At 68.1% G+C, this 10,240-nt stretch overlaps 1 protein-coding gene across 1 annotated transcript; it reads right to left on the reverse strand.

Moving 5' to 3' along the window:
* Positions 1 to 2,120: 2,120 nt before the first annotated feature.
* Positions 2,121 to 9,106, reverse strand: CILP2 (cartilage intermediate layer protein 2). The gene is made up of 9 exons (XM_042794699.1): positions 9,031 to 9,106; positions 7,478 to 7,576; positions 6,845 to 7,117; positions 6,398 to 6,580; positions 5,914 to 6,072; positions 5,544 to 5,804; positions 5,301 to 5,409; positions 5,046 to 5,203; positions 2,121 to 4,930 (listed from the first exon to the last, which is right to left on the reverse strand). Exons 1-9 carry the CDS (start codon positions 9,089 to 9,091, stop codon positions 2,538 to 2,540), a joined length of 3,696 nt encoding a protein of 1,231 aa, XP_042650633.1. The 5' UTR covers positions 9,092 to 9,106; the 3' UTR covers positions 2,121 to 2,537.
* Between the last annotated feature and the right edge of the window lie 1,134 nt (positions 9,107 to 10,240).

Consider the following 10,240-nt stretch of genomic DNA (forward strand, 5'->3'; position numbering starts at 1 on the left):
TTTTTTTTTTTTTCCCCCCATTTTTCTTCCTGACGCCAGAAATAGCAGCAGAACTGCAGGAGCTGCTTCCATCTGCCCTGCCTGCGCAGCTGCCTCCAACCAGATGGTGGAAAACAATCCTGCCTGCCGGCGCTGGCCCCCCCCGGCCCCCCGGCCCCCGGCGCGGCTGCCAGCAGTGCCCACGGGGGAGCACCCACTGGCCTCCCCCCGTGGCAGGGGATGTGGGTCCTGGTGGGGCAGCTCCCAGCACCCAGGAGCCAGGGAGCACCCAAGGCTGGGGAGAACCCAGGGTCAGGCAGCACCCATGAGTCAGGGAGCACCCATGGGTCAAGGAGCACCCAGGACAGGTGGGACCCAGGGGACAGGGAGCACCCAGGGGTCAGGCAGCACTCAGGGGACAGGGAGCACCCAGGGACAGGCAGCACCCAGGACAGGCAGGACCCAGGGACAGGCAGCACCTAGGGGTCAGGGAGCACCCAGGGACAGGCATCACCCAGGGGTCAGGCAGCACCCAAAGACAGGCAGCACCCAGGGGTCAGCGAGTACCCAGGGGACAGGGAGCACCCAGGGACAGGTGGGACCCAGGGGTCAGGGAGCACCCATGGGTCAAGCAGCATCCAGAGGTCAAGCAGCACCCAGGGGTCAGGGAGCATCCAGGGGACAGGGAGCACCCAGGATTTGTGGGGGCGGGAGCCCCCACGATGGGATCCCGGCATTCCCGGTGCCACCTCCCACTCTGTGCCGCAGCATCACCCACCCGATGCGCCGGCGTCTGGCCACGGGTGGGTCCTGTCCAGGCGGGATGGGATGAGGGGCTGGGATTTGGCTGCTGGGTTGGCAAACGCTCCCCCCGCCCCCCCCCCCCCCGGGTGCCTCGTGTCCCCTTTGATCTCAAGCGGCCACATCCAGTATAACGGTGAAAAAATGCCGCGGCGTGGCCAAACCATGGTGTAAAAGGGAAACGTTGTCCCGGGAGCGGGGCGGGGGGGTTTGGCCCTGTAAACACAGCGTGTTCCATTACAGCATCCGCCAGGAGCCACGGGTGGGAGGGGGAGTGGGGGGGGGACACACACACATACACACTCCTGCAAAACCCACCCAGGACCGTGAGCCAGAGGGGCCAGACAGATGTTCAGACAGATGGACCCACTGCCCTTTGATTTACCAGCGTCCCCCAGTGGGTGCTCAGCTCTTATGCTGGGTGCACCCCTGTGCTGTGTATACAGGGGGGGGCACGTTGTGGGGCTGGATGGGGCCCCCTGCTCTGGCTGCCACGTCCCCCGGCCGCGGGGAGCTGGCGTGGTTCCCCCTCCCCGGGTCGCTGCCAACCGGCTGAGCCAGGCCCAAGGCAAACAGGAGCTGCCGGCACGGTGCTACCGTGCAGGGCGGGTGGCGATGGGGCAGGAGTTGAGGTGGGGGATGCACACACACACACACACGCATGACAAGGGACTGGACACCCCCCCACCCCACCCCCCCACCCCGGAGAAGCCCCGCAGCCAGGCTGGTGTACACACAACCATATATTTTGTAATAAATAAGGTACAAATCCGCATGAGCCTTTGGGGCGCCCCGGCTCTGCTGCTGGGGGGGGCACATCCTGCCGTTGCCTCTCGCTCACTCCCCCGGCCCCAAAGCACCCCAGGAGTTGGGGTGGGAGGGGTGTGTGTGTGGGGGGGTGTCCCTGCGCTGGGGAGGGGGTTTAAGAAATGACTTTTATTTCTTTTCCTTTTTTTTTTTTTTTTTTTTTTTTTTTTTTTTTCCCTGGGATAAAAGTCGTTGGGGCAAAATGCTCCCCGAAGGCAGAAGAGCACGGTTGGTGGCAGCAGGATGGGTGCAGGATCAGGCCCAGCTGGGTGCGGGTGAAGGTCCTGGGGACCAAGCTGGGCATCCCAGGCATGCCACACATCCCTGACCCCCGCTGAGCCCCGCCGGAGAGCTGGCACTGCTCCACACTGGGGCAGGGAGCCCCAAAAACAACCCCACATCTCCCCGCAGGGCGCAGGACAGGGATACAGTGGGTGCTCCCAGTACCCTCGGCACTGGCCCAGTTGCACGGGACCCCTTCCCATCCCAACCCCTTCCCCTATCCGTTTCCACCCCCATTTTTATTCTTTTTTATTTAAATAACCCCCCGTGGGGTCGCGGCCCTGCTGCTGGCACCACCAGCACCGCGGTCCCCGGGGCTGAGCACCACGAGCTGCCCCCCACGGGGCTGGGGGTGAGGGTGGGGGCAGCACTGGGAGCTGCGGGGGGGGGGGGGGGGCGCGGAGCTGGTGAGGCCGGTGGGGGCTGCCCCGCTGTCACCTCGTCCCTCCCCATGTCCCAGTGGTCCCCTGCCCCGCTGTCCCCCAGGGGCACAGCGGGAGGGTCCCACTCCACGTGTGTGTGTGTGTGTGTGTGTGTGTGTGTGTGTGACCCCACTCCTCGGTCATTATAAATGAGTGCAGGTAAAAGCGACGGGGAAAGGGAGGGCAGAGCTGAGCCGGGGAGGGGGCACAAGGGGGGATGGGGGGGTGGGGGGGGAGCTCTGGTGCTCACGGCTGCCCCCGGATCTGGCCCATCCTCCGCCGGCTGCTGGGGGTCCGGCGCGTGGCCGTGGGGCCGGGGGCTCGGGAGCCAGAGGCGAAGTCCATCACCTCGGGGGGAGCCCGGCGCATCTCCCCGGCCCCCATTTCCCGGCGGATCTCGTCCAGCGCCTCGGCTGGGGCCGTCAGCAGGCGCTGGAAGAAGCTCTCCCGCCCCGCCGGCCGCTCCCGGCAGGCGAAGGTGACGGCCGTGCCCGCATCCGCCTTCATCTCCCGCGAGAAGCCGTCGGAGGTGCCGTCGAAGCAGCGGCCGATGGCGATCTCCTTGGCCAAGCGCGGGTTCTGGTCCGTCACCGTGTAGATGCCGTAATTGTGACCCAACGGGTCGACCGGTGCCAGCATGGTGAAAGCAGCCGTGTGGTTGTTCTCCGCCACGGGCGGGTGACGGCTCAGGTAATCCCGGAGGAGGCTGTTGACGGCGGTGCGGTGGCAGCTGCCTTGGGGGACGATGGAGACCAAGGTGCGATCCACCAGGCTCTGGTCGAAGAGCATCCCGCTGCACTTGAACTCCACGCAGGCGCCCGAGGTGTTCTCCAGCAGCATGTCCCGCACGCTACGGGTGTCGCGCAGCCCATAGAGCTGCCCCCGGGTACGGGGGTGGCTGCCCCCCACGTTCCGGGACCTCACCATGTACTCCTGTGGCCCCTCGATCTGCACCTTGATGAAACAAGCCCTGAACTCCTGAGGGTTGGGCCACCACGAGAGGTAGTCGCCGGTCCAGGAGGTCAGGTCGCTCTCCTTGAAGGGCACCACGTTGTACTCGTACTTGTCCACCTCCACGCGGTAGAAGCGGAGGTGGTTGGCGCTGACGGGCGCCTCCTCGCACTCCTCGAGGCTGCGGTAAGGGTAGATGGGACCATTGGTCTCGTCAACGTTGTTGGGGTCGGGCTTGGCCACGTTGATTTGGAAAGCCGTCTTCTTCAAGTTGGGGTCATCGTGGTCCAACCGGCGGTAGCCCAGCTTGCCCAGGTAGGGCTGGGACACCCCAATGGCGTTGGGGTTCAGCTTGGGGCTGGAGGCCACGGCTTCCAGCTCCTCCCCGCCCAGCGTGGCAGTGACGTACGCCGAGTAGGCGTCGGGGCGCTGGCCGTCGCAGAAAGCGGGCAGGCAGGCGCCGTTGGGCCCCGTCACCACGCTGTCGAAGCGACCCCATGCCCGGGGGTTGGCGGGGTAGCCGGGCTGGGGCTCCAGGTTGATGAGGCTGATGACCACCCCTTCCAGTTGCTCGTAGGGGTTGAACTTCTCATTGCTGTAAGCCCTGACCTTGACGAAGCAGCGGCGGTCCTCCGGCACGTCCAGGTTGAAGAGACGCCGCTCCCGGATCTCCAGGTTCCCCACCAGGAAAGTCCTCTCCTCCCTCTTCCCCCGGTTCCCCCTGGCTGGGCGGAGGACCCCTTCCTCCTCCCACAAGCCGGTCTCGGGGTTCAAGGACCACAACTTCATCTTCTGCAGGTGCTCCAGCATCCGGACCTGCCCTGCGTCCATCCTCACCTCCACCGGCCCCGTCTGCAGCGCCGCGCCGCTCTTCCCGTCCCGAAAATCCACAGCGAACATGCCGTAGGTCCGCAGGGGCACAATCTCTCCCTCGGCGTCGGCGAAGCTGAGGTCGCTGGAGGCGGCGCCGGCCGTCGCCATGTCCCTGGGGTCTAGGAAGGTGACGCTGGCTTTGACGGTGCCCTTGAAGACCTCCCCGGAGGGACGGAGGAAGGCACCAGCGGGAAGGATGAGCTCCCCGACGGGCTCCCGGCCGCTCGTCTCCCCCAGCGGGATGGCGTTGCTCCGGCTGCCATCCAGATCCACCGGCTCCTTCTTCCGCAGCATCTTGACCTCCTGGTAGACGGCACCGCCACGGCGGTTGAAGGGCAGGACCTTGATGGCATCCACGAACCGCTGCTGCCGGTCCACGAAGCGAGCCACCAAGCGCTGCGTGTCCGGCGGCACCTCGATGGTGAAGGAGCCCTTGTAGCCGGTGAAGCCGACCTTCCTCCCGCCCAGGAAGATCTGCCCGAAGCGCAGGGGCTCGCCGGTGTCGGCCGCCGTCACCCGTCCCTGCACCAGGACGCGGGGCTGGGCGCAGGGTCCGCAGCCGCACTCGGCCACCACCTTGACGGGCAGCAGGGAGCCGGCGCAGGGGATCTCCCGCATCTCCATCCTCCGCACCCCGCAGCAACGCCCCGCGTCCGCCCCGCACCCCGATTGCTCGGCCGGGCTGCCGGCGCAGGGGACGGGGGGGCAGTGACCCACGTCGTAGTACCGGGAGCCGGCAGCGTCCCGCGGGCACTCGCTGGGCAGCTCCACGAGGCTCGGCTCAGGCTCCGTTTTGCAGCTCTGCTGACCCTGGGCTTTGGGGCACGGGGTGGCGGGGGGACACACACACATGGGAGGGGGTCAGGGCGACCCTCCCCGCCACACACCCCATCCTGACGCGCGGCTGCACGAAGCCCACCCCGCTCTCACCCAGCACGGTGAGCTGTGCCGGCGCCGATTTGATGGCCCCGGCCTCGGTGCTGGTTTTGCAGTGGTAGGTGCCAGCCTGCTCCGGTGCCAACCCCCTCAGCACCAGGCGGCTGCCGTACCGGTGCGCTTTCCTCTCCAGCAACGTCCCGTTGTGGTACCTGTGGGGACGGGGATGGGCTCAACGGGGACGTGGCAGGAGCTGCCTTTCCCCACTGTCACCAGTCCCAGCTTTCCGCCGCCCACACCTGCGCTCACCAGTAATATTTCTTGGGCACGGGGGTGCCCGAGGCTTTGCAGCAGAAGGTCACCTCCTGCCCGGCCACCCGCACCTTCGCCTTGGGGTGCAGCACCATGTAGGGCTTCTCTGCAGGGGAGGAAGGCGGCAGAGGGTGCAACGAGCCCCAGGATCTCCCCCCCACCCACCCGCATCCTTCCTGGAGGTCCCTCGAGGGGTGCACGGCTGGGTGTGCCCCCCATCACCCACCCTGCGATGCTCACCCAGCCTCTTCAGCCTCACGTGTGCCACCGCCACGCCAGAGCCGTTGGAGACGATGGGCGCCAGGCCCGGGGCGAAGCCATCGCGGTGGGCGCTGACATTGGTCCCGGTGCCCTGGCACAGTCCCGGCGCGACGAAGCGCCCGCGGGCATCGCTGCGGGCCAGCAGCACCGGCGGGTCACCCTCCAGGTAAACGCGGGCATCCGGCAGCGCCGCGCCGGTGCCGGTGATGACGGTGCCCTGCAGCGTGTGCTCGGGGCAGGCTGCGGGGCGGCACGGCGCTCAGACCCCCACGGCCAGCGGCGGGGCCACAGGGGAGGACACACCGGGAAAGGGATGGGAAGGGGTCCCCATGTCCCCAAGGGCAGGTACCTGGGCAGGGCGAGGGGGGACATTTCTGCACCTCGGTGGAGCGGCCGCCGCACGGCACCTTCTTGGTGGTCTTGCAGCTCCGGCGCCGGCTGCGCGTTCCGGCATCACCGCAGCTGCGAGAACAAGGGCCCCACGCGCCCCACTCCGTCCACGCCGGCTCTGCGGGAGGTGGGGGGGGACACGCCAGGTGGGCATCGGGCACCGCGCTCCCCGCCCCGGGGGTCCTGCACCACGGGGACACAGGGCTGGGGGTCCCCAACCAGGGAGGCTTCATCCAGCCACCCCGGCTCACCCCAACGCACCCCAATTTTTACCAGTGCGGCCTCTGTTATTGCGATTAAGCTGACGAGGTGCAGGCGGCGGCAGCTTCGCCCCGGGGAGCTGCCGCGTCAGCACGGAGGGGGGCAACCGCCTCGTGCCACCGGCCCCAGGGGGACCCCTCGTGCCCCGGGTGGGTGCTGGTGGGGGTACCCGGGGTCCCTACCTGGGCAGGGGCCGGCGCTGCACGGCCGGCGCTCCACGGCTTTGCCCTTGCACTTGAACTCCTTGAGCGTGGCCGCCAGCCGGGCGTTGACGCAGCGGCGGGTGCGGGTCTGGGTGCCGGTGCTGCCGCAGGCGCTGCGCGAGCAGGGGCTCCAGGAGGACCAGTGCGACCAGTAGATGTGCTCTGGGGTAAAGGCGTTAACTGGGGAGCCACCACCTGCGCCCAGCTCCAGGGTGGGGGTGAGCACGTTGCCCCTGGGATGACACCCGGCATCGGGCGCCCATGGGGTGGTTGCTGGAGCGGGGTTGCAGCGGTGGGAGGCAACAGTGGGGGGGGGACAGTGCAAAAATGGACACGGACTTCCCCCCCCCCCCCCCCCTCAATGTGCCAGCAGGGTCCTGGGTGGGAGGGGGAACACACGACGACGCGGTGGGGACGGGTGCTCACCCAGCGGGCAGAGGAAGCGGATGTGGTAGTTGGAGCAGGTCTTGCCCTGCGGCTGCTCCTTGTTGACGCAGCGAAAACCCTTCTTGGGGCTGACGTGGACCACCTCGCCCACCTCCTCGGCCAGCTCCCACTCAGTGGTGCGGGCCTGGATGGCCACCGGCCGCTCGCAGACGCGCCCCCGGTAGTAGAAGCGAATGGCTTCCAGGCTCTCGTAGTCCCCAGCCCCCCCGGGGTGGTCGATGTTGAACCAGGACGTCCACTCGGCTCCTTTGCCTGCGATGGGGCCAGTTCTGAGTGCGTGGATGGGGTGCTGAACCTCCCCCCACCCCCACCCCCCCCTCCCCCGGGCCCTAAACCAGGGCTGTCACCCTGAGGTGTCACCCCGGGGCGCTGGGGACAGTTTGGGGGCATCGAGGGCTGTGTGGACAAAGCATGGATGAAAACGCGTGGGGACAGAGGGCACTGGGGGCCGCGGCGTGGGGAGCGCAGGGTGGACGCCACGTCCTTTGGGGACAGCAGCGTTGGGGGGGGAGCTGGCACCCCCTGTGCTGGTGTTGGTGGGCATCACCCCAGGCAGCCCCTTCAGGGTGTCCCAGCTGTGGGTCCCCGGTGGGGGCTTGGGGACAAGCGTACCTGCCGTGTCCAGGTCGAGGTCCGCCAGGTTGGGGGCTGCTTTCCAGGGCTTCCCTGCCGCGCCACTCTTGCCCGGCTCCGAGTCGTTCTCCAGGGGCTCTGGGGGGGGGGGGGGTGGGAGGGGCACAGGGCAAGAGCACCCAGCGCCGGGGCACCCTCTCCTCAGGGCACCCAAGGGCGACCAGCCGGTCTCTTGCTGAGCCGTGGGCACCGAAACAAAGTGTGGCCAGTGCTGGGACGTACCGTGTTGCAGCGGGGATGGGAACACCCCCCCCGCCCCCCCCCCCCCCCCCACCACCAGCCCTGGCCCCGCATCGTCAGCTGGGGAAGGGGCTCAGGGCAGGATTTACCGGCTCCGCGGGGCCAGGCTGGTGGTGTCACTGTCCGGGGTGGCCGAGGACGGGCTGCAGCCTCCCGACCAACCAGAGATGGACAGAGGGGTGGTCGAGGCTGGTGTCCCATGGGAAGTCTGGCCACACCGGCGCCCACGCCACGTCCCACGCTGGGGGAATGTCACCCACAAGCTCCTGGCTGCCCTGGGGTGAGCTAGTCCCCAGGGGTGCCGTGGGATGGGAAGACAAGGCAGCGTGCCCACGCACACACCCGCCATGGCATGACCCCAGTGTCACACCAAGCCCCACTGGCCAAACTGGGAGGCGGCAGGGGAAATGGGTCTGTAAAACCACAGCTGGCAAAGGGAGCCACGGCAGCGGCTGGACCCACTCGAGGTGATCCCCCCCCGCCCTTCGTGCGGGGGATGCCAGGTGCTGAGATCTCCCCATATCAGCCGTGCTGGAGGGGATGGACGTGGGGAGCAGATCCTTGGCGAGACACCCAGCTCCTGGTGCCTGTCACCCACAGGCACTGGGCAGGATGTGACCGAACACTCGAGACACCCCTGTGCAGCCTGGAACACCACAGGCACCCCACGGGCACGCAGTGGGCACTGTCCCTCCACCAGCAGCAATGCCATGGCAGGGGGGACTCAACCCTGCCACCTCCTGTCCCCTCCCCAGGGGACAGGGGAACCCATCCCAGCCCACTGGATGGGTTTTGTCCCCAGTGAAGGGACATTCCCGGCACAGCCGCTGCCCTGGGCACCTTGCAGAGACCCCCATGGGGCTGGGGGGCCTCAGCACCGGGGGATAAAAGCCCCGTGGAGCAGTTGAGGTGGTCGAGCCAGATGTGGCTTCCCGCTGGTGCTCAACCACCCAGCGCTGGCACAGGGGGACATGGTGGGGGGGTGACATGTCCCTGTCCCGCCAGTGACACGGCCCCGGGGAGGGAAAAACTGCCCCGAGCCTCACCGCTGCACCGTCCCGCCGGCAAAGGGACCATCCCCATCGGTGACCACGACCCTGGCACACCTCTGACCCCAGCACACATCTGGCCCCGGCACACATCTGGCCCCGGCACACATCTGGCGAGCACTCAGCCCCATCCTGCCCCGCATCGCCCACCGCCAGCCCCCAGGGAGGGCAGGGATGCCCCCCGCCGCCGGCGGCACGGACGGGGTCCCCGTGCCACGGTGGAGCCGGCAGACCCGGCCTTACCTGGTGCCCTGGCACCGTGCAAGGTGGCGAGAGCCAGGAGGGCCAGCGCCAGCTCCCCCATGGTTGCCCACGCGGCGGCAGGTCGGCCGGCGACTGCGAGCGTGGCAGCACCGCGGGTCTATATATGAGGCCTTTCCCACTTGCGCCGGCAGACAGCAGCAATCGGCTCCTGGCACTTGGGGCCGTCGGCTCTGCCGGAGCTGGATCGGTGTCAAGAGGGAAGCGGGGAAGGAGCCCGAGCCGGCCGCGCGCTGCCGCTCGCCGCTCCAGCCCGGGAAACTTGAGGGTTTGTTTTTGCAAAGCTGCTAAAATTGGATGCAGTTGGGAATGCGGAGGGGAGGGAAGGGAAAAAGGCGAGCGAGCCCGGGCTCGGCGCTCCTGCGGTTGGGGTCGGGGTGCCAGCGCTCCCCTGGCACCCGTTGCTTCGGGGCACGGCGGGCTGGGGGGGGGTGGGGTGTGTGGGGGGGTGGGTGGGCGCCCGCACCGTGACCTGACCCACGTGGGTGCGCTGGAGCCACCCGCCTCCCGCCGCTGAGCTGGAGATGAGACCTTGCAGAGCTCAGTGCACCCATGACCCCAACTGCCCCCCACCCCCTCCCTGGGCCGGGGAGATGCAAAGCATCCAGAGGTGCTGGTGTGTGACGATGAGGTGGGGATGGGGGGGGGGGAACCCCCCCCCACACACGCACGCATAGGGTCACCCCCAAACCACTGCTGCCCATGGTTGGGGACCGCAGCCCCCTCCCGCAGCCCCGCCAGCGGAAATCCCGGCACATTCCCTGCATTCCCCGAAACTCCGGCTGCATCGAGCTCCCCCAGGGGGGGCATGTAGCGGGGAGGCAGCTCCCAGCACCATTGCAGGGTCAAGGACATTCTCTCCACTGGGACAGTTGGGGACAGTCCCCAGGGATGGCTCGTCACCGCCCTCGCTGTTAATTAAACACCCCTCAGTGAGGAGGTGGCTTCCGCGACCCTTCCCTGGTGCTTTTAAGGGTTTTGGGCGATGGGGGGCGGGGGGGAATGCGGCAGCGCCGGGGACCCCGCAGCCACCCATGGGACCCCAGCAGCTGCGCACGTCCCCACGGGATGGGCGACAGAGGAGGTCACAGCGGGTCTGTCCCCAAAAGCAGGTTGGTGACAGGTCCCAGGGGGCACGGCCCTGGGGCAGTGGGGGTCAAGCAGTGCATGGGGCTGAGTCCCCCGGCACGGA

The sequence above is a fragment of the Tyto alba genome, unplaced genomic scaffold, assembly GCF_018691265.1.
Source record: "Tyto alba isolate M040663 unplaced genomic scaffold, T.alba_DEE_v4.0 Super-Scaffold_20000042, whole genome shotgun sequence".
Taxonomy (NCBI): Eukaryota; Metazoa; Chordata; class Aves; order Strigiformes; family Tytonidae; genus Tyto; species Tyto alba.

Coding starts and splice junctions, on each gene's coding strand:
- CILP2 (XM_042794699.1), bottom strand. CDS start 9,091: ATGGGGGAGCTGGCGCTGGCCCTCCTGGCTCTCGCCACCTTGCACGGT. Junction 6,073..6,397: donor CAGCGCCGGCCCCTGCCCAG/GTAGGGACCCCG, acceptor CACCTCCCGCAG/AGCCGGCGTGGACGGAGTGG. Junction 5,410..5,543: donor CGTGAGGCTGAAGAGGCTGG/GTGAGCATCGCA, acceptor CCTCCCCTGCAG/AGAAGCCCTACATGGTGCTG.